The following is a 21,481-nucleotide window of genomic DNA, read 5'->3' as shown; positions in this document are numbered from 1 at the left end:
TTTTTTTACAGCCCAAATGACTCCTGAAGTTTCACTTCAGTGCTTCTAATAACTAGCATGTCTAAGTATAATAAGTACAACTGAGACTGAATACATGAAGTTCTCTACACAGCATCTACCCAAAGCCATTTTTCCCTCCTGTGGGTTTTCCAAAGCCCTTGAACCATTCAGATAAGAATTTAGTTCATTTTTCTTTTTTTTTTTTGGCTAGGCAATGAGGTTAAGTGACTTGCCCAGGGTCACACAGCTAATAAGTGTTGCGTCTCTGAGGCTGTATTTGAAGTCAGGTCCTCCTGAATACAGGGCCCATGTTCTCTCCACTGTGCCACCTAGCTGCCCCTAGTTCATTTTTCTAAAATTAGGATTGCCTTACTTAAAAAGAGTTTTAAAGTTTGTCATTTAGCAAGTGGCTGAGATACAGCAGAAGGCAACTTGGCCTAATGTGAAAATTATATTTTACTCCCTAAGATTATTTCAGAGGGTGGAAAAATGTCATGCTTTGAAAAGCATAGTTCTTCAAATCCTAAACAAAACTGTGGATGATGAATAACTTAGTGACAGGAATCATTTACTATTAAAGTTCTATTCAATACAAAAACATTAATAACATTACTCAAGTCTATCTATAAAGTTAACATAAGATATTTGCTTTAACAATACTGGTGAGTCACAAATTAACATAAGGCCAGGATCAAGATGATCTTATTGACAAAAGTAAGCTCAACAACTAATCAAAATTAAATTCAGAATTAAAAGCTAAAGGAAAATGAAAATACATGCAATTACTAAGGAAACACATAATCCAGCATACACCCATATGCCCCCAGGTTTGACATTTAATAGAACTGGCTCTCTTTCCTGTTCATTTTTTTCTGACAAAGGGTGTTTGTAGGGGTCCAAAAGCATACCTGACATCTAGGAAGTGCTTGTGTTGTTAGCCTAGGGAACAGCAGACACTAGAGCAGGGAAAATAATTCTATTACATAGATTCAGGCTTTACAGTCCATCAACGAGGCTAGTTTTCTCAACAATATTCATTTTCAAAGCCATCTGACTGAATCCCACATGTCAATATTCAATATCAAGAGTTTTCATTTCTCCTGACCCCAACATACCTGTGTAGTGTCTGCATGCTTGTTCTGCAGTTGCTCCAAATATAGCTCATTGACCTCCCCAAGAACTAACAGCTGCCTGTTCAAGAACTCCATCTGCTGCTGGACTGATTCGCTGTTTGAAAGCTAACCAAAACATGAACACACACAGATAATCAGGTACAAATTCTGCAGAGCTGAAAACTACTAAAGGGAACCTTACAAAGCAGAGCACAAGGTAGACACATACTATCTTCAAGAGTAAAAATCAAAGGCTTGACACCTCATCATCACCTGGTCTCAGAAGTAAGGGGTTAGAAGGGAGGCCTACTATGTGGTAAAGATAAGAAAAAACGCAGGCCAAAGAGCTCATGCTCAAAGAGTAAAAAAAAGTACAAGTGAGCTGTAACAAATTCAAAACTGAAAGGGGAATTCACAAGGAATGAATCTCAGGACTTAGACAACAAATTATTTAATTATGTACAACCACCCCAGCTGAGATCTACAGGCCCAGTGGAGTAGCAAAGCTAGAGGAAAAACTCACCCATTCCTGGGCAAAAGGATGTTTTCATATCTGCAGTGAACCCCAAAGGAAGACACACAGCTCAGGAACCTAAAGGTCAAACTTATTCCTTTTCTGTAAAAGGCTGCAACACTGCAAGCATCTTATGGTGGGCAGAGGAGGCAAGTCTCCACTTGAAAGGAATGGTGCTGGGCAATGCTGTCAAAAGGGCTAAGAGTTTACAGCATTTCCTACCTTTTGAGAAACTTGGCTGAGCAGCAACTCTCTGTGACACACCTTATTATTGGCCTTCTTTAATTCTAACCTCAGATCTGCAATCATATTCCGGCAGTCTTCCAGCTTTGTCTGTCCAAGCAGATGTTGGCAGAAGATTAGATAGTGACCGACTGTGAGACCAGATTGTGTACCTACTCCAAGGGCTAGCCAACCTTCAAGTAGTAAGAATCAATTCTTCAATTATGTTATTATCCTTTGTTCCTTAAAATACAATTTCTTGGCTTCAAAAATTATAATCCATTTGACTTACCAGTCCTATATTGTTTTAAGAACACAGATAACAAAAAACTGGATAAATTATATGTGCTATGATCTTGGAAAACAGTACTTTCGTTTAGGCGAAATGAACAAAGTAATTCTCTTGCCCCATCCAGTTTTCAGTTTGTGCTGTTCCCCCTGACTGAATTTTTTCCACATTGTGGTTTATACCTGCAATTCCTGGCTCTGATTATAGAATTCCTCCCGATCGTGTTGCAGCTGTCTGATCTGGCTGTGGAGCTGGGTCACCACAGTGTCACGTTCCTCTTGGAGCTGATTGTATCTGGCCTGTTCTTTCTGCATGCTAACCTTCCACATCTGGATGTCCTTCTCTTGTAACTTCAACTGATCTTTCTATCAGAAACCAAAAGCGGCATGACGTTTTAATTGCCTAGCACAGGACTTTGCACACATGAAGTACTTAAAAAATATTTGTACTGTAATGTTTTTTATCCCCCCCAAAAGTAACAAAAGCTAAAGGTTTCCCAAAGTAGATGTGCATCAAACAAAGAATGCCTAAACAAATTGTGGTACATGAAAGTAATGAAATACTATAAGTACTATAACACATGACAAACATGATGAACACAGAGAAACATGGGTAAGTGCACAAACTGATACAAAATGAAGTAAGCAGGATTGGGAAAACGTATACAATGGCTACAAAAATAGAACAACAAAATAACTGAAACTAAATGCTTCAAACTTATAATGAACCTGTCAAGTTTGGCTCCAAAGAGGAGATATTAAGAAAACACCTTTCCCTCTACTTTGCAGAAGTAGGGGACTATGAGTATGAAACTTTTTTAGACTTTTTCAATGTGGTGATTAGTTTTGCTAAACTATTTTATCCCTCCTCTGATTTATTTTTTATCATAAGGCATGGCTCTCTTGGAGAAGATGGGAGAACACAACGAGAAACATAGGTGATATAAAAACAAAAGTTATTAATATTTTTTTTAAAAGTTTAAGTTTTCTTCCTCTGCAAACACTTCATTTAAACAATCATGAGTAACCAAAAAAACTTAAGAGTTGCTACTGATGAGAGATTGCAGACTGCTTATTTTATCTGGTAGCTTCATGTGACCAATTCACTTGGAAAGCTTTTAGACAAAATACTTCAGTCACTGTACTCAGAATGAATGTAATTTGCTTCAAGAGACTTTTGAAGGCAATTTTCTTCAGTTTTTCAAAACTCAATACTAGTAGCCAGGGTTTGACTCTAAAGCTTTTGTATCAAATACCTTCAAAAGTAGAGTAACAATTAAGTTACCTAGGGATTATAAAGTGGACCATTCTAACTACACTTCCCCCCCCCCAAGAGAAAATCTCAAGTATTACACCATCACACTAAGCTTTATAGCATGAAAATAGTTTATTTTTAAGGCATCCTTTTAAGAGGCCACTCCCACACCCTAATAAATTTTCACCTTTCAGTCACTCAATAAACGTTTATTAAGCACCCTCTCTGTGCTAGGCACAGTGCTAAACTCACAGACTAAAGATCTGCTGTTCCATCATCAACAATACAATAAATGATCTTCAACTGGTAAATATACAATTTTAGAACTATAAGGACTCTGAAGATTATTTAAGCCTGCATGCCCACCCCTACTCCCCTTTTCAGCTGGATTTTTTATCTCATTAATGTACACAACTCCCATTGAGAAAACTTTCTACTAATGCTGAATGCCAACTATTATGCAACTTACAGTCTTAGAGAGTTGCCTGTGGCACTGAGAGGCAGATCAGGTGAGTTTCCCAGGGGTTACAGAGCCCAGTGTTGTCAGAGGCAAGATTTGCACCTAAGTTTTTCTGACTTTAAAGCAATCTCTCTATGGATTAAATCTCACTGCTTCTACTCTTTTTTTTTTTTTAAAGATATGGACACTAAGTTTAGTTACAAGAAGCTCCCACAGTGACCACATTTAGTCCCTCTATTAAGAGAGCTACCTTGAGAATTGGGAGTAAAGGTTCTTGCCAACTTCTTCCCCTAGTCAGTCTTAATTTTTTTTGTCTGAAAAATACTAATAGTAACTCCACTTCAACTACAGTATGACAGGTGAATAAATGAAATCTGCTACCATTTACTCATTAATGGATTATAGGGACAAGTTTGTTGATAAATGAGGGAAGAATCTCATTTTACTCTACATTTGGGGAGGGAAATATAATGATTCGTATAAAGAATGTTGTTTAATTTGTTTAAAAAAAAAGATAAAGACACCAAGGCTTAGAGAAGAGAAGTGATCTGCTTCAAGTCATGAAACAAATGATTACCCAGCCAAGACTAGAGCCTAGTCGGCTGACTCCTAAGTCTCATGCTCTTTCAACTAGCCCACTGCTACTGCATATTCAGACCAGGGTTGGGCACCTGCACAAAGCCTCACCATAGCAGCGTTGTGTTCCTCCAGAGCTGTGGCTTTGATCACCTTCCGTAAGAGCCGTCTGTTCCGGAGAGCATGCTGCTGCCTTTTGAAGCGCTCATAGAGTAACTGGTTGTGCAGTAACAGCAATTGGTTCCGAAGGGTGTGAATCTCATCTGAGGGTGGAGAGCCTAAGCCAGGAGTGAAAGGTAGGGAACAAATGCTTGAGCACCTCTTTTGAACATTTCAATCTTGAGCTAACCATGAAGATTTGGTATACTTTAGTGGCAGAAAAGCTTAGGGAACAAAACTAATCACATAATCTTTGGAAATATCCCACTGGCTACACAGAGCCAGCCAGTTCACTGGATAAGAAGCAAGACTTAACTGTCCAGTACCTATGTCCCCTCTCTTAAAAAGACTAGCTGGACAAACATAGGCTGTTCTTTTGGGGGTATTTTTTTGCCAATGAAGATTACAGCTACAAACTCAAGATTCCTATTCTACTTATCCAGACATTCCATCAGTGTACTCCATGTTTTTTTCTGTGAAAATTCTCCATATAACTTCTTTCTCCAGGGAAACCTGCAGAGAATATCTGCTATAGCCCATCAATTTTCCTAATGACTGAATTAGTGGCACTTACCACATTTCAAAAACAGGAAAGGCCTGCTTTGCAATACTACAGGAACTCACTGCAAGTCTGATGACTGTATCTTAAGGGGTAGAGGTCATCATCATTTTCCTACCATGTACTTCTGTGACAGAATAAGCACACAGAAATATCTGGGGCCTTTTGAGCTGGTTATTTTTAGTCTGGGTTTAAAACAAAATAAGTTTACCTCCAAAGTGGGTCCAATCGACAGACTTACTGGGCAAAGACAACCTACAAAGAAAGATTTTACTCAAGTGACTGTTTAGATTGGAAGCTAAAATTAAGTACCTTGCCTTTAGGAGACAACTCTCCTAGAACATTTTATTTCATCACTCTGAAGTTCCCCTTTCCCCTTTATTTGAGCCATTCCTCCTATTAAGAATTCCCAATGATAACATTTAACTCATGTTTTTTTTTTAGAAATTGCCTTATCAAAGGTAAATAGAAGAGCCCTTTGAGACCTGGTAAGGTTTATTGCTTATGAAGGGGTATCCCGTTAGAGATTACTTTTAATTAGTGCTCCTATATCTAATTCTAAGCACTGATCAGACTCAACATCACAATCTGTTTTCAAATGTCTACAGTCACAGGATGATCAAACATACTGAAATCAACAGACTCAAAACAAAGAAATAAGTAATGAAAATCACTATTCAATAAAATTTGAGGTAATGAGTATTTAATTTATTAGGCCTCCTAGACTTCCAGAAAAGACAGGCTTGACTTATTTTATATTCTATATCAAATTCCAGCTCATACAGTCAACCAAGCTTCTCCATACTTTTCACTTACTTTCTGTCCCTCCTCATGCTTGAGTAGAATAATCCCAATGAAGACAATAAAAGGGGGTTTAGAAACAAGTTCAAGTCACTTACTTGTTCAGCTCCTTTGTATGTGCATCTGCTCCCTGCTGTATCAGCCTATCCAGTACCTCCATTGGGGAAGTGGAAGGCATATAATCTTCCTCTGTGTTTCCTTTTACTTTTTTTAACAGCTCTTCAGTCTTCTTGCTGACAAAATGATAAGCAGTCTTTGGCAGTGCCATCTCAAAAAGGTGATCGTACGGGGGAGATTGTCCACTTCCAAAACCTACTTTTCTCTGAGATGGAATTTTAGGGCTAGGTGTGAAAATGTTTGTCTCCAGTGAAGTCTGGTTTTCCCTGTTACCAGCAGGGCTTTCACTGGCACACCCACAGGGCCGATCTATGGGTGTAAAGGCTTGCTTTGGTGTGTCAGGCCCAAGCTTGTCCAGAGAGGAAGTTAGAGGTTCAGTGCTCACACTGGGACCTTGAGTGTTAGAAGATGTTAAATGGGACTTTCTCTGAGAACATGGGAGACTGTCTCGATAGAAAGGGGAGTCAAATCCTCCTCGAGGCACCACAGGCTCAGCATCTGAAGTAGTGATCTCAGAAAGCTCCTTTGATATTGCAGCTAAAAGGAAAAGAGGGAAGAAGAAAACTCAGAAAGTTCAGTGACTGTAAGATGGGCAGTTTTAGGGTATGTGCTATAATTTAGCAGTGTTTATGTATGGCTCAAGATGGGAGACCAGTATCAATTTAACTAGTAGGAGACCTGAAATGAAGAGCTTTTTTTTCTAAGACAAAATTAAGTGGGTACATATACTAATATTAAAGTAGTTTTATGGCAGAATAAGGCCATTTAAATTTTGCCATTTAAGGAGCACTCACAGTTGACAGGCCAGAGTTCTGTATGCATTACCTTCTTCCTTATCTTTCTCAACACTATCTTCTTCAGAGTCTAGATCAACTAAAAACCCTGGAAGATCCCTTAAAGTGACAGAACCCTTATTGTCAGATGTTTCTTCTAAAGAAAAAATGGACAAATTAGTTTACAAAGATAACAACATTGACAGCTATAAGCCTACTTCCCTGCAAGACAACTAAGGATTTGCAACATCTATCCCACCTGTTTGAGAAAGCTAGAAAATACTCACTATGGAGCTAATCTCTCTGGAGCTCCCCCTACCGACTGCTAAGAACTTTAAAAATGATCTAGCTACACTGTTTTCAAAATTAGTGATTCAACACTAAATGAAATACACTAAGATTAAGTTCCCAAGAGAGGTAAGATAAAAGGCATTCATGTAGCTCTGTTCATCAAACTACTTAAAACAGTTCATTGAAAATGAACTTGAAAATGAAAAATGAAGCTTATTTTAGACAAGTTAGACTTGACTGCTGTTAACTTACTATGGTGCCCAGGGTCCCTAAAAATGCAATGTTGTGAATTATTTCAAAATTTCATTTGTCTTTCACTTGCCCCATTCCAAACCCCTATCTTTTAACTTCTGGAGTTATGCCTCTGAAGAATCTGGTTTGACTCAAGGGAAGAAAGATAGACTATAAAATATCATTGCCAAATGATAAATTTTACCTAATCCTCTATCATTAGAAAGGTGTTGTTGTCTATGTAGACATGGTCTCACAGAATCCAGTCTGTCCTCCTGAAGGAAAAAAAAGCCATTTTCAACAGAGAATAAGTTTATGTATATACTCACTGATGTTTTGAGAGAAGAATCCACAATTACACCATATAATTAGGCAAAGAATTTAAAGATTAGCCTAGCTACCTTGACTCAAAACTGACAAAATATCAGGCCAAAGTCATATTTGGTATAATTAGGCTTTATAAAATCAAGTTAAAAGCAACTCCTCATGATTAGGCAGGAGAAAAAGATGGCAGCTAGGCAAGCCTGGCATTTACCTTCTTGGGGGGCATGACTATAGCCTGAGGGGGTGAAATGTGCACGTAGTCATCTGAATGGCAGGGAGGAGGAGGGGAGGTTGCTGGTGTTCCCAAAGGAGTTCCTTTCCCACCTGATCAAAAGATAAGCATGGAGGAGTTATGAATCCTTTGCTAAATTACTTATGTGAACTTCTAATTATTTGTAGCTTCAACTATTACCCCACAGTTAAACTTTTATAATTCAATTCTTCTTTTGGGAATGCCTGTCAGCAGTCATCACATTTGGAAGTTCAGTTTACATGCTTTGAAAACCCTAGTAGCTCGCTTTACCAATGTCTAGAGATTCACTTCTCAAATCTGCAGTAAAGCTACACATATTAGATATTTTATAAAGTTAACTTTTACTAACCTATAAAAAATAGTCTCAGATATACATACCAGATGTACCAAAGACTTTGCTATAAGGGTGTGACAACTCAGGTGGGACATTTCCAGGTGAGGTTGGAGGAGTGGTCATACCACAGACTGAAGAGGGGCTCCATATAGTAGCCTAGAAAGTTAGTAATGTTAGGTAACTATAGTGAAGAAATAGCAAATCCAAAGGTGGTGTGTCTATTAAAACATTGTCTGTGCCTTCTAACAGCATCAGGTAACCTTGACATGAACAAGACAGAGTAGTTAAAATTCAAAAGGCACACTGTAACTAAAACAACTCGATCAAAGCAGCATTGTATTTGGTGGATTTTTAATTGCCAAAACTAACAAAAGGGGCAAGACCAAATTAGATATTTACGCCATTTTTTTTAAGGCAATTGGCATTAAGTGACTTGCCCAGAGTCACACAGCTAGTGAATGTCAAGTGTTTGGTTTAAGGTCGGATTTGAACTCAGGTCCTCCTGACTTCAGGGCCAGTGCTCTATCCATTGCACCACCTCGCTGCCCCTATGCCATGGATCTTAAGAATAATTTCTGATATCAGTGAAATATTCTATTCACACATTAAACTTCTAACCCAAATGAGCCAGCTTCAACACAAAGAAAGATAGATAATAGGCACCATACTTGTGACGGCTCAGTTGACAGCCGTGTTGTGGAACTCAGAACCTGAGGTAGCTGCCCTGGCGTGTTTAATAACGCCAGCCGAGGAGTGGAATAAGGGGTAGAAGTAGCATTCCCTAAAATGAAAGACATAAGTGGGATTGACATCTGGTTTTAGATCACTTTAAATGAACACAGTTCTCTTAAATCATCTAATTCTCTATCTCCTAAAAGGTCCCACTGCCTCATTAGAGACAGAGTGCTAATATTTTCTGCCTAATATTTAACAAGTTCTTGAAATAAATATTATAAATAGGATTTAGTGATATTCAGTTCAGTTAACCTTCAGAATTCTTTGTTATGAGTCTAATGAGGATGACAGTTTTGATTAGTGCTATGGTATAAATTTATGGTTTAATAAACTCTTTCTACAAGTATTAATCCTATATTAAGTACACTAATTCCATAGCCAAGCGGATCCTTCTTTATTGTGCATAACTGGATAAAAGTGTTTGGAAAGTAGATATTCCCTTGTAAGCAAGAACAAAGTTGTTTTTAACATTTCAACATATTTTCTTCTAATAGTCTAAGATATTTATTCTTGAGTCTGGCGATATCACTGGTAGTCTGCCATATAGGGATCAAAATGTAAGACCCTGAAATTATAAGTGCTACAAAGCCATTAACATGGCATCAAGTCAAGGGAGTAAGGAAGTTGGTTTGAATTAGAAAGCTTTGGGAAGACCGCCCAAGTTTTTGATAACCCTTATCACAGACAAAAAATTAAATCACCAGTAGGAGTAAATGTTTTCTAGAGAAAAAAGTTTTAAAGTAGATAAGCAGTAGAGTTCTTTCTCTTTTTACCATAACTATTCTGTGTGTCAACATGAGGGCTGATGGTGGCATCAGTTGGACGATGATGAAAACGTGCTGAGATCTGCTGAGACACAGAATAGCCATCTTCATATGAGGCTTCGGTGGGGTCCAGAGAAATTTTGGCACATTCTATTACAACATCATGAGTTTCTAATCTCTTCCACCTGTAACAAGAGAATTGAGAATTGAAAGTCATGAAACACAAGTTCAACCCAATTGAGATTTGGAAGCACAGTAACAGCTACATATTTGTCCTGCAAATCTGTCTCTCACTAGCTTTAAAAAAACTATATTAAGTCAATTCCATTTTCAAAAGCCTAGGAATATATATGAAATATAGTTTGGAAAAGCACACTCCACTTGATTAGAGTGCACTATAGGAGTCTGCTTATCAAAGAAGCAAACAGGAGACTTGGAAACTCCTAAGAAGCAACACCAAGTGGCAAATCTAAGTTCTCGTATCAAAGCCTAAAGCTTCTCCCAATTCATCCTCAGTTTATCGTGGAAAATGTTGAATCTAGAAAACTAGCTAAAATACTCTACTTCATCTTTTTAAGCATATTTTCTACCTTTTCAGTGTCCAAATAACAAGGCCTTATCAGGAATAAACATTTTCTTCCTAATGTTCCAAAGTTCTAGGAGAACAGTGTAACAATAACTTCCACTAATTAAAGGAAAAGCCCATTCCACAAATAATCCAAAGGATTTTATTGCTAGAAAAAGCTTTCAATCTCTAAAGCACTATTTAAAAGGTTTGTTATCAGTCAGCTTAAGTTTCCAGTACCTGCAAGGGTCCAGTTCATGGTCCTTAGATCCAGTCACTAATTCTGGATGAATTCGAACATGTTCCATCATTGGCTAAAAGAAAAAAAGACAGATAATTTTGACGCTTCCATGTGAGAAAAAGCTTAACTATGTGTGGTCAATTCTAGGAGAATCTATAGGTATAGAAAACTTAGACTCTTCTTAAGGCAATAAAGCCCACACACTTCTTTTCAAAAGTATCTCTATCATTTGAACAGTTGCAGATCAAAGCTACATATAATTTATTTTATATAAGTAGGTCTGAGGCAGCTAGGTGGTGCAGTGGATAGACGGCCAGGACTGGAGTCAGGAAGATTCATCTTCAAATCCAACCTCAGACACTTACTAGCTGTGTGACCTTGAACAAGTCAGGTAACCCTGTTTGCCTCAGTGCCTCATCTGTAAAATGAGTTGGAGAAGAAAATGGCAAGTATCTTTGCCAAGAAAACCCCAAAAATGGGTTCAGAAAGAGTAGGACATGACTCAAATAACTGAACAACAAAAAGACCAGTAAAACATGCTTTACCTTTACCACTTCTTCAAATGTCTCCAAGTTTTCCTTCATACTGTAGTGAGAACGTAGAAAGGAGACAAAGTTGCAAGGGTACATTCCATAAAGGCGATGAAAGAGAGCATAAACACTGGCATGAAGATGGACGAGATAAATTTCTGTCACATGACCTAGAGAAATTAAACTCTTTAGAAAGTACTAATAGTGGGGCACATGAGAAAAAGCAGATAACACACACATTTGTCAAAAAATCTCGCTGAACCAAAAGTTTTGACTGAAAAGCACCAAGCTTAGAGACACAAACCCAGAACAGACAAGAGTCATCCATAAAAAGGGGCAAACTGTACAAAATAATGACTCCCAACTTCAAAAGAATATTCCACTAATAAAAAAAAAGCTGGCATCACAATAGCTGTTTTCCACGTTTCCACTGTGGAAAAAAAAATTCTACTCCTGTGTAGGATATTAAAATGTTACACATTCTATCATTGCAGTGCTAATGTCTCACACTGGGACTGGTAGAAGACTAAGAATTTATCACATGCTTATAAGCTTATGAGTCACTTTGATGGAGTCGTGCTATCTGCAGATATGTAGAAAATTCTATAGCTCTTGAAACCACATCTCTAATTAGTACATACCATTTCTCCCCCTGTTCTCTTTACATATATAAATATTTCTTTCTTTTTTTTGTTTTGTTTTGCTAGGTAATGGGGTTAAGTGACTTGCCCAAGGTCACACAGCTAGTAAGTGTCAAGTATCTGAGACTGGATTTGAACTCAGGACCTCCTGACTCCAAGACTGGTACTCTATCCACTGCGACACCTAGCTGCCCCATAAATAAATATTTCTTAGCATTAAAAGACAAGGTTTCTTCTAAGGGTATCAGCAGGATAGCATACCAAAAAGGCTCAAAGCTGGGTCTTCTGTACAGTACAAAAATGCAGAGTAGTCTCAATTAACTCCATTTTGTAATGGCTTAAGTTGATCAACAAGCATTTATTAAGCACCTACTGTGTCAGGCACCACTCTAAGTGCTGGGGATCAAAGAAAGTCTCTGCTCCCACACTTGTCTATTATACCTAGTTTAACTACTAAAAAAATCAGGTATCTTGTGCTGTACCACAGATTCTCATCTGACACTTAACCTTTCTGGAACAAAGAATACTAAAAGGCAGGGATCTCTCAGTGGCTTATCAGATGTCTATTTATTGCTAATTTCCAAGAGCATTTGTAAATCACTCAAATTGAGCTCATACCAAATAGATGAGAGACCATAGAATAAAAAGGGAAAAAACTCATATGCTCCACCTAGTGTCTGATATGCAATTCTACAAGAATCTTACCTGGGTTCTTCAGGCACCATGATGAAAGACGGCCAAAAATATCAAAGAAGTCGTGAAGGTACTGTTTGCCTGACTGTGGAATCATTGGCAGCATGGTTATTAAGACTAAAACTCCCGTTGTGAGTATTACTACATCTGTATCAGTCTGCAGAGAGGAAAAGCCAAATGAGAAGGGTGAAGACAACCTGCTAGAAACAAGACTAGCACCAGCACTACATACTACCTGATGAGGATCTAAATGAGTGAGCTTCAAACTAGAAAACCATTCATTACTAGCTTAGAAACTTTTCCTTAAAGATTTAGAGATAAACTCAAAAGAGACTCAACATAAATAACTTTTAACAGCTCTATGTTAATCGTCTTAAGTTCTCATCACACCTCTATAGCTTTCAGGATGAGTGGTTAACATCATATAGTGAATTTCAATTCCTAACTCTTTAGGACTTATTTATGGCATTCAAATGAAAGCATAAAAAGTTTTCACCACTAGGCCTTTCCAATGTTACATCAAAACTAGATCATATGTTGTTCTCGGGGTTGGTCTACATATCTCAGATTCCAGTCAGTGAAATCCTAAACTATGTAGTAGTAATTTACTCCATGTTCACTGATGGTGGTAAATGTTACCATTCATAACCAAGTCATTCATTACTAAAGAAAAAAGTCAATACTTTTTTCTCTATTTAAAAGACTATTGAGTTATAAGATCATCTAAGAAGAAACCAATTAAGACAGACAAAAAAAGGATATCAGGAGAGTAAGGCCACCTCTGACAAAATCTCTGGTTTTCTAACATCACCAAATAACTCAAAAGAGTGCAGTATTTAACTGAACTCATGAGAAAAGAAATCAATTCAGAGTGTCACTAGGTCTCAAATGAGATATGATTACTGCGTAAGTTATAGGCCAAGCAACTGAAGTTAAATATTCAAGAAACAATGTTAGGCAAGAGGATATCAATTCAAGACTAAGGAATCTAATGATTGTTATCATACTAAAGAGTTCTGAATTACATTTCTAAAATCTGTAACTTTTACTCATAAAATCACAAATGTAGACAACCCAGAGATCCAGAGCTCAGAAATCACCTAATACCAAGCCTTTATTTTACAAATAAGGAAACTGACGACCAGAAAGGTTAAGTGATCTGTCCAAGGTCAATAAGCAGTGACAAAGCCAAGATTCAAACCTAGATCCTCTGACTCCAAATTCATGGATCCTTTTATTGTACCACAATGTCTCCTCTAAAGGCTCTTAGTCTTCTATTACCAGAGAGGTATCAAAATATATCTTTCCACAGTCCTGCCCAGGCTACAAAATGCTTCTTTGTGTACATAAAAAAATATGCTGAAATTCATCAAGTCATGCCATTAACAAATGTGAATAAGAATAAAGCCTGGATAATTAACCAAGCTGTGAATATATAGCAAATACTTTAGTAAGGTCTTTTAAACTCTTTTATGATTAGTCCAACAGAGCACCTACATAAAATGTCATTCATTTTTACACAAGGGATAAAAAAGATGAACTAACCAGCCAGTTTTTAAACAACTTAAAGAGTATCAAGTTTAGAATAAAAACTGCTTTAAGTTATAAACTTTTGAACAGAGATAACTAATAAGTTTTATTGTACTTGGCTAAGAAATTCAGACATCAAGCATCCACAGTATTCCAGGTATCATAAAATTCAATGAGCACAAGACATGTTACACTATACTTGAACAAAATTGCTGAATTTTAAAGAACAGTCTGGCTTAAAATAAAACTATCTTATTTTTATAGTACTTTATGGTTTACAAAGTGCTTCGTATGCATTTTTATTTAAACTGAATAGTCTCTTGAGATAAATAAGGCAGATATTGCCTTTATACAGCTGAAGAAACTGAGGTTTACAGAGGTGAAGACACTCGTTACACCAGCAACAGAACTGTGACGAAGATCAAGGTCTGACTCTGATTCCAAAAGGCTTTCAACTACGATGCATTACCTACTATAATTATTAACGAGCTCAGTGGTTCCAAGTTATTCAGTATTTCAGAGACTAAGCTCATAGAACAAATCATTCAAATCTTCAGGATGCCTACCTTGAGACACTTAAGCAAAGAAGGCAAGAGAGGCGCTTGAGAGAGCTTATGCTTCCACGGGGGTTGCAGTCTTATGACATGCCCCAGTAAAGAGAGGACGGGTAAACGAGTAGCAGCTTTGCCCACATATTCATTAATTTTGTCCATGAGGTGCTAAAAATGGAAAAGACAAAGTTTATTTCATACATTCAGATGTGAACTAATAAATGTGACACCCTTAGAAAAAGGATTACTTTTATTAGCAGTCTTCAAGTGTCTAAATCATTCTAATCTGTTTTTTGATGCAAAAGACAATAGAGAGAGAGTAATGATTAAAAATATCTTTTCTTTGACCTTCATTTTGGGGACCTATCTCATATTTTAACCCAAAATAAGCATCATGAATCACCACAAATTAAAATTACAAGAATACACAATTTCTGCAATAAAAATTGACAAAAGTGGCATGTTATTAGAATCCTTTAAAAAATATTAGAAAATTTTCTCACACTCAAAATCACAAAGTTCCAAGTTTTGCAAATACAAAAAAGTTTTTATATTCTACCAACCAAGGAAAAAGGAAACAGGTATTGATACAGTAGAACCCTCCTTTGTTGTCCTATCTTTTGGCACCAGGTTTAACAAATGGCTTTATAGGTTAACAGCATCCATAGGCTTTTCTTATATAAGAGTCTATCCATGCAAAATTACGAAAATCTGAATTTACAAACAGGAAATTTAAGAGATGATTTATTCTTTACAAAAGGATCATAAGATTCCTCCAAACAGCAAAGTGTTTAGTGCATTTTAAACATGCTTTCTGACAACTTTTCAATTAATTTGCATTAAAAAGTTATTCCTGCATGTAATTAGTCACAATTTTACCTCTGATAAGCCAAATGTGAAACATTTAGTGTACTGAATGTAATAATAATAGCAAACATTTATATAGCACTTACTACATGCCAGGCCCTGTGCTAAGGCACTTTACAATTATTATCCCATTTGATCCTCATAACAATCCTAGGAGGCAGGTGCTATAATTATCACCCCTATTTTAGAAAAAAAGAAACTGAGGCAAACAGAGGTTAAGTGATTAGGTGAAACAAGGGTCACACAGCTGGTAAGGAACAGAGGCTGGATTTGAACTCAGATCTTCCTGACTCCAGGCCCAACCTCTATCCACTATGCCACCTAAAAATTACGTCATTATTTAATAATTTCTTCAGTGTTCTACCATCAAATATCAAGAAGTTACCTTATCATGAGGCTCTTGCAATGTAGTCAGGATGCGCAACACCTGTTGAGAACTGGTTTCCAGATAATAATCCACCAACGTATTTACAAGCATAGGACCACGGTCTAAATAAACGGAAATATGGCTTAAATATGGCTTTTTTTCTTAAATACCTAAATTATACCTCAATATCTTCTCTTCCCACCAATGTGAAATAAGCTCCATTCTGTATTTAAGTTTTATGAATAATTTTGTGGCAAATTATCATGCAAAATTGTGTGAAATTTGTGCTACTTCAATTCAGATCATATAAACTAAACCAATTTCTAGTTTTTTAAAATTCTAACTTTAGTAAGTGCCTAATTGTTTGCCCCCGTAGAAGCCATGAATCCTGAATTCATAAATACTCTTAGGAAGGAGACTTTAGAGGTAGGCTGTTTTCTCCAGATTGGCACAAAGAGGTGAGACTGGGAAAAAACAAAAAACTATATACTATTCACACTGGCTACTTACCAGAATTGAGGTTCTCTTTAAAGACAGTTGTTATGTCATCTAACACACCCAGAGCCGAGGAATCCAGCATGGAGAGGAGTTCACTAATATTTGCTTGCTGTGCCATTATCTTATATGTATGTGCTCATACTAGTTTTGGTACACACACTAAAATTTCCACAGGTTCTTCATTTGTGACCAGACTGAGGAAAAAAGAGAAAACTATTCATGTGAAAATGGTACCATTACCCACTAGCTCCTCATTTCCAAATGATTGCTGAAACACAAAACTGACGCTGATGGTCAGTAGGGAAGAGAAAAACTACTGATAATCACTTTTTTTACATGACATTAGGGTCTATGTGATTTCATTCTTTTCAATTTTATGACCAAATATTAGTTCCAGTTAATGAAATAACTAGAAAAAGATCATTAGTGTTAGGATAGTGAGTTAATGACAGAAATTTAGATGGGCATGTTTTCCCCTCGGCAGCTAGGTGGCGCAGTGGATAGAGCCCTAGGCCTAGAATCAGGAAGACTCATCTTCCTGAGCTCAAATCCAGCAACAGAACACTTACTAGCTGTGGGATTCCAGGTAAGTCACTCAACCCTGTTTGCCTCAGTTTCCCCATTTGTAAAACGAGCTGGAGAAGGGAATGGCAAACCACTTTAGTATATTTGCCAAGAAAACCCAAAAACGGTCACAAAGAGTTTGATACAACTGAAAAACGACTGAACAACAACAAATTTTCCTTCAATATCTATCTCAGTCTCTGTGCTTGGTTCCCTGTTGGTTAGAACACTAAAGATACTGAGACCACAGTCTCAGGTTAATTGGGTCTACCCTTTTTGTTTTTTTTTTACCTCATACTCTACTTCCTTAACCCTCTTCAGACATCTCAAAACACATCTGCTGCTGGTCAAATGAAACAAGACAAGAAGATGGAAAAATCTCAATACTCACACCTTATCAAAGGTAGAGCACATAAAAGACACACTAATTATCATAAGAGTCACTACAAACATCTATAATCATACCTGCCTGCTTTAATCTTTAAAGTTGTCTGTTTGGCACCAATTATTGTATCTCATATAGATTTGTTAATAATAAAAATATAGCCAGTATATATTGCAATGATTCCCTGAATAAGCCAAGAGTAAACATTAACTAGCTTCTCTGAACAACAACACCATTTCATATTAACGTTAACTTGTAAAACAGTCAGTTGTAATTGACTACAACTAATATAGTATTCCAATGCAATGATGCTAATCCAAGAATCCAAATTCTTTAAATTCTCAAGCAAAAACCTTGTGGCATTCATTGATTTATTCCTCTGAATCAGGAGTTAAGAAGCCAGAAAGTCAATTAAAATATTTAGATGTGTTCCTGACTCCAAATCACGATGTGGGAAGAAACTTAAGCCCACCTAGAAAAGTGATCACAAAGCCATGTCACAATTCAGGTATGAATCAACTCTATAAGACTCAGTTGCAGAAATGGTTCTAAAAAAGCAATAACTCCATTATAAATGGAGTACAAGACTTACATAACTTCTAGGGCACTCATTTCTATTCCGAAATGTTACACTGGAGACTTTGAAAGAATTGCTAAAAAGGCTTAAATCAGAAGCCAAGGAAAAAATCTTACTCAAGTCATTTAGAAATTTCTGAAACGGGAACTTATTTCTGCTTTCACCAAAACAAGCATTTGGGTAAAGCAGGAAGAGGTCAGTTTTTTAATTTTTAAAAATCTACAAACTCAGAAACAAGCTGGCTAGTCCAAGTCAATTAGCCTTGACGGTAGTAGGCAAGATAACTGGATACTTGCCATCTTTGTTTAGGGCTTTGCTGATGTTTCTCTGTGCTTTAGAACTGAATATATTCAGAAGAACAAAACTGAGAGCATTTCCTTTTAATTTCACATATAAAAAAGAAACCCTCAAATCTAATTTAAGAACTATAGAATTACAGTACAAAATTAAGTCAACGATAGCATAAGCAAGTCAATGTATATAGATGCCATCAAATCCAGGAACCATAGTACTAACTGGAAAACAATCCTGAAATTTACCCCAAAAAGAAACAAGAACCTCATCACCATAACATTAAATTTTGATGGTACAGTGTTTATAAGACTGTCTATTCCTACAGTATTTTACCAGAGAGGTCACGACTGGCTTTGATGGGAGAGGTATGTTTAGTCACCAGGACAAATGCTGTGCCATGCATGTAACAGTCACCTGAAAGTAAGTGATGGTTCAAAAATTACTGGTGTTCAGATATAAAACTTTTAAAAATGAAGCTTTAAAATGCCAACTAATCTTACTAGGCACCTAATATCTTGCTAGCTAATCCCAATATATAACTAAATCAAAAAATTATCCTAGCCTTCAAATTTTTCAAAGCATAAATATCTAAACTTTATGAAACTATGATTCCAAGTACTACAAACAGGGATTTACATAATAATCCTCTAAAAGAATACAATGCTCTTTTTGGGTATGGTCCCAAATTCTGCATACTCAGATACTAACTTTAAAAACAGAACATCTGTTGAGCATTTTAATAAAGTAAACAAACAAAGCCAGCCAATAAAACTAACCCAAAATACTTACAGAGTTTAGTAACCAAGGAAAAAGGTGAATTTTCTTTTCTGTCTTAAAAAACTAGTATAAAAATCAGCTGAATTTTCCTGTGAAATCAAAAGCATACAGTATTTTAAAAAGCTGATTGGTAAATGCCCTGGTCACACAAGCATCTGAGATTCACAGATTACACAAAAAAGCCTGTAATTTCAAGGGCTCTAAACTTAAAACTGATGACTACAGATTTGAAGGATTTTAAAACTGAAAGGGACCTTATAGGTCATATAGTGCAAACCCTTTATTTCACAAAATGAGGAAAAGTTAGATCTAATTACAGAAGAGACAAAGCAGGAAATAGAAGGTCTTTTGACTCTAAACAGAATGTCCATTCCACAAACAATATTCATTTTTATAACAACATCTGTACCCCTGAAAATTAAATACTTTTGATATTATATTCTAATAAACACCCTGTCATAGCTACAAGTATATCCTAAGTCTTAGAGATGAAAAAAGTAACAATACAACAAGCAGCACATGACTTGATCAAGATTTTTACATTACTCATTTAAGAATTGCATGGTTGAAGGATGTTCCAAGTCTAATAGCCAAGTACAATGATACTTACTGGCCTTTTAACCACATATAATTAGAGAATAATAAGATGCTGTTTAGTTCAAAAGAAAATGATTGGCTATTGCCAATCATGAATAATAAACAGTAAATCGTGGGGTGGGGTGGGGTGTGTGTGTGTGTGTGTGTGTGTGTGTGTGTGTGTGTGTGTGTGTGTGTTACTCACTCAGATCAATAAACCTCTTCCAGCTGTTTGAAAACACCAACTTGGAGGTAGAATACAGCAGATCCAGATCACTAATGTCTTACATATCTGATAGCATCTGATAAGTATACAGCAGAGTGCTAGGTATTTTAGGTATGTTTTGAGTCGTCAAAGTTGCAGTAAGTGATTAACTCAGAAAATCTGACAATGCTACATTACTATTTCTGAACACTTAGCTCATCTAATTACAGCATTCTGTTCAACTCAAGTAGCCCCTCATCTACTACATAGTCACATTGTCTTCAGGAACAGGTCCCTTGCACATAGGTTTAGATCTTATTTTTAAGCCCTAAGTAAAAAAGATGTGAAGATCATGTGCATTATCTAACACTTAGCCCCAGCTAACACTTGTATATATAAAAATAGCTATGACATTTGACTGATCTTCATTGTACTAACAGTAAAAAACATAATCATTGTTGCCCCACGTACACAGTTTGGACTAGGAAAGAAACAACTCCACCCAACTTTTAAGAAAAGGAAGGTAAAGCAAAAGTAGGGTAGAAGTTCTGCTTAAGTAGGATATTTAAACCAGTTCTAAGAAGATTAAGCACTCAACTCCAACAGTTGTCTATCTAGTTTTTTAGGTCACTTAATTATTTCCAAAATGTTCCTTTCTGTTCCTGGGAAATCAACAGCTAGGTTAAAAAGTAGTCAAGTATATATAACTGAGCTTCCCAGTCACAGAAGCCTTCTAATTAGGAAATTAATTTTAAATAAATTTTAATGGAATGAGATATTTGTAAAGTGCTTTGTAAATTTTAAAGCACTACTTTTAATATATCCTCTTTGTAAACCTTAAAACACTATATAAATATTAGCTATTATTTTAAATATATCCTCCTTCCATCTTATTCTCAAAGCCCTTCTTTAACATGTTTTCCTTACAGTGCTGTCCATCACAACCATTTTACACTTTTATAACACCTAATATCTGAACTCTCCATTTGCTATGTATAATGCGTTTTACTACGTATTTTTCTCTGTGTATATATATCAATCTATACACATACATACACATATCTATATCTACATACATATATACACACATCTATCTACATATATATCTTATTCACCTATTCAGATTATAAACTAAAAGATAGAAACTATATATTTTATAAAACCTGTTCCTACGGTGTCTAATACAAGTTATACACAGTTGGCATCCAAATATTGAATTTGTTATTGAATTTGCCTTCTGGCGCTTTTTCATTCATTTTTTAAAAAATCTGATTTTCCCCATCCCAAAAGAATTAAAGCCTTTGGGCCAAATGTTCTTTGTAAATCAAACGGAAAACTGGATTGAGTTTTAAGTTAGCTACTTATCACCTTGTTGAACATTTAGACACAATTCCTACTAGCATTCTTAATACTACAAAGATTTGTGATTTTATTGTTGTGAGCTCTCCCTTCACTGACTCAGACCTCAGGCTCTCTACAACTATATAACAACAATTCAAGAATTCCTTTGGCTGAAAAATTCAACACTTTGCAGCCAACCTGCTCGTGAGCATCAATCTCAACTAGTAGAAAATCCCTTTTTCTGAAGCACAGAAAAATAAGAGGCTTGCAAAAAGAAATGACAGAACTCAGAGAAGCTTCTTAGTCTGATAAAAAGAAGAAAACCACCTATTTTCACAGGGGGCAGCTAGGTGTCATAGTGAATAAAGTGGCAGGCCTGGAGCCATAGACACTTACTAGACCCTGGTCAAGTCACTTAACCCTGTTTGCCTCAGTTTCCTCATCTGTAAAATGAGCTGGAGGAGGAAATGACAAACTACTCCAGATTCTTTGCCAAGAAAACCCCAAATGG

The 21,481-nt window shown here is 36.5% G+C and overlaps 1 protein-coding gene across 12 annotated transcripts in view; it reads right to left on the bottom strand.

Annotated features, from left to right (window-relative positions):
• Positions 1 to 21,481, bottom strand: part of TSC1 (TSC complex subunit 1) — a 40,965-nt gene that overhangs the window by 9,775 nt on the left and 9,709 nt on the right. For 6 of the 12 annotated variants that reach the window (XM_020973459.2, XM_020973461.2, XM_020973464.2 and 3 more), the window contains 18 exons: positions 16,264 to 16,445; positions 15,772 to 15,875; positions 14,535 to 14,687; positions 12,451 to 12,595; positions 11,120 to 11,274; positions 10,574 to 10,647; positions 9,778 to 9,953; positions 8,938 to 9,050; positions 8,314 to 8,425; positions 7,894 to 8,006; positions 7,564 to 7,633; positions 6,889 to 6,993; positions 6,045 to 6,600; positions 5,357 to 5,400; positions 4,539 to 4,705; positions 2,320 to 2,502; positions 1,849 to 1,959; positions 1,116 to 1,238 (listed from right to left, as the gene is read on the bottom strand). In XM_020973459.2, coding sequence (XP_020829118.1) covers positions 1,116 to 1,238; positions 1,849 to 1,959; positions 2,320 to 2,502; positions 4,539 to 4,705; positions 5,357 to 5,400; positions 6,045 to 6,600; positions 6,889 to 6,993; positions 7,564 to 7,633; positions 7,894 to 8,006; positions 8,314 to 8,425; positions 8,938 to 9,050; positions 9,778 to 9,953; positions 10,574 to 10,647; positions 11,120 to 11,274; positions 12,451 to 12,595; positions 14,535 to 14,687; positions 15,772 to 15,875; positions 16,264 to 16,369 — 2,610 coding nt within the window. In that variant the 5' untranslated portion in view covers positions 16,370 to 16,445. Of the gene's footprint in view, positions 1 to 1,115; positions 1,239 to 1,848; positions 1,960 to 2,319; positions 2,503 to 4,538; positions 4,706 to 5,356; positions 5,401 to 6,044; positions 6,601 to 6,888; positions 6,994 to 7,563; positions 7,634 to 7,893; positions 8,007 to 8,313; positions 8,426 to 8,937; positions 9,051 to 9,777; positions 9,954 to 10,573; positions 10,648 to 11,119; positions 11,275 to 12,450; positions 12,596 to 14,534; positions 14,688 to 15,771; positions 15,876 to 16,263; positions 16,446 to 18,404; positions 18,486 to 18,860; positions 18,938 to 21,481 lie in introns of all 12 variants that reach the window. The other 6 variants (XM_020973452.2, XM_020973457.2, XM_020973454.2 and 3 more) reach the window with 2 other exon arrangements.

The sequence above is a fragment of the Phascolarctos cinereus genome, unplaced genomic scaffold (genome assembly GCF_003287225.1).
Source record: "Phascolarctos cinereus isolate Bilbo 61053 unplaced genomic scaffold, phaCin_HiC Scaffold_2;HRSCAF=192, whole genome shotgun sequence".
Classification (NCBI taxonomy): Eukaryota; Metazoa; Chordata; class Mammalia; order Diprotodontia; family Phascolarctidae; genus Phascolarctos; species Phascolarctos cinereus.
This window is presented reverse-complemented; position numbering and strand designations above follow the sequence as displayed.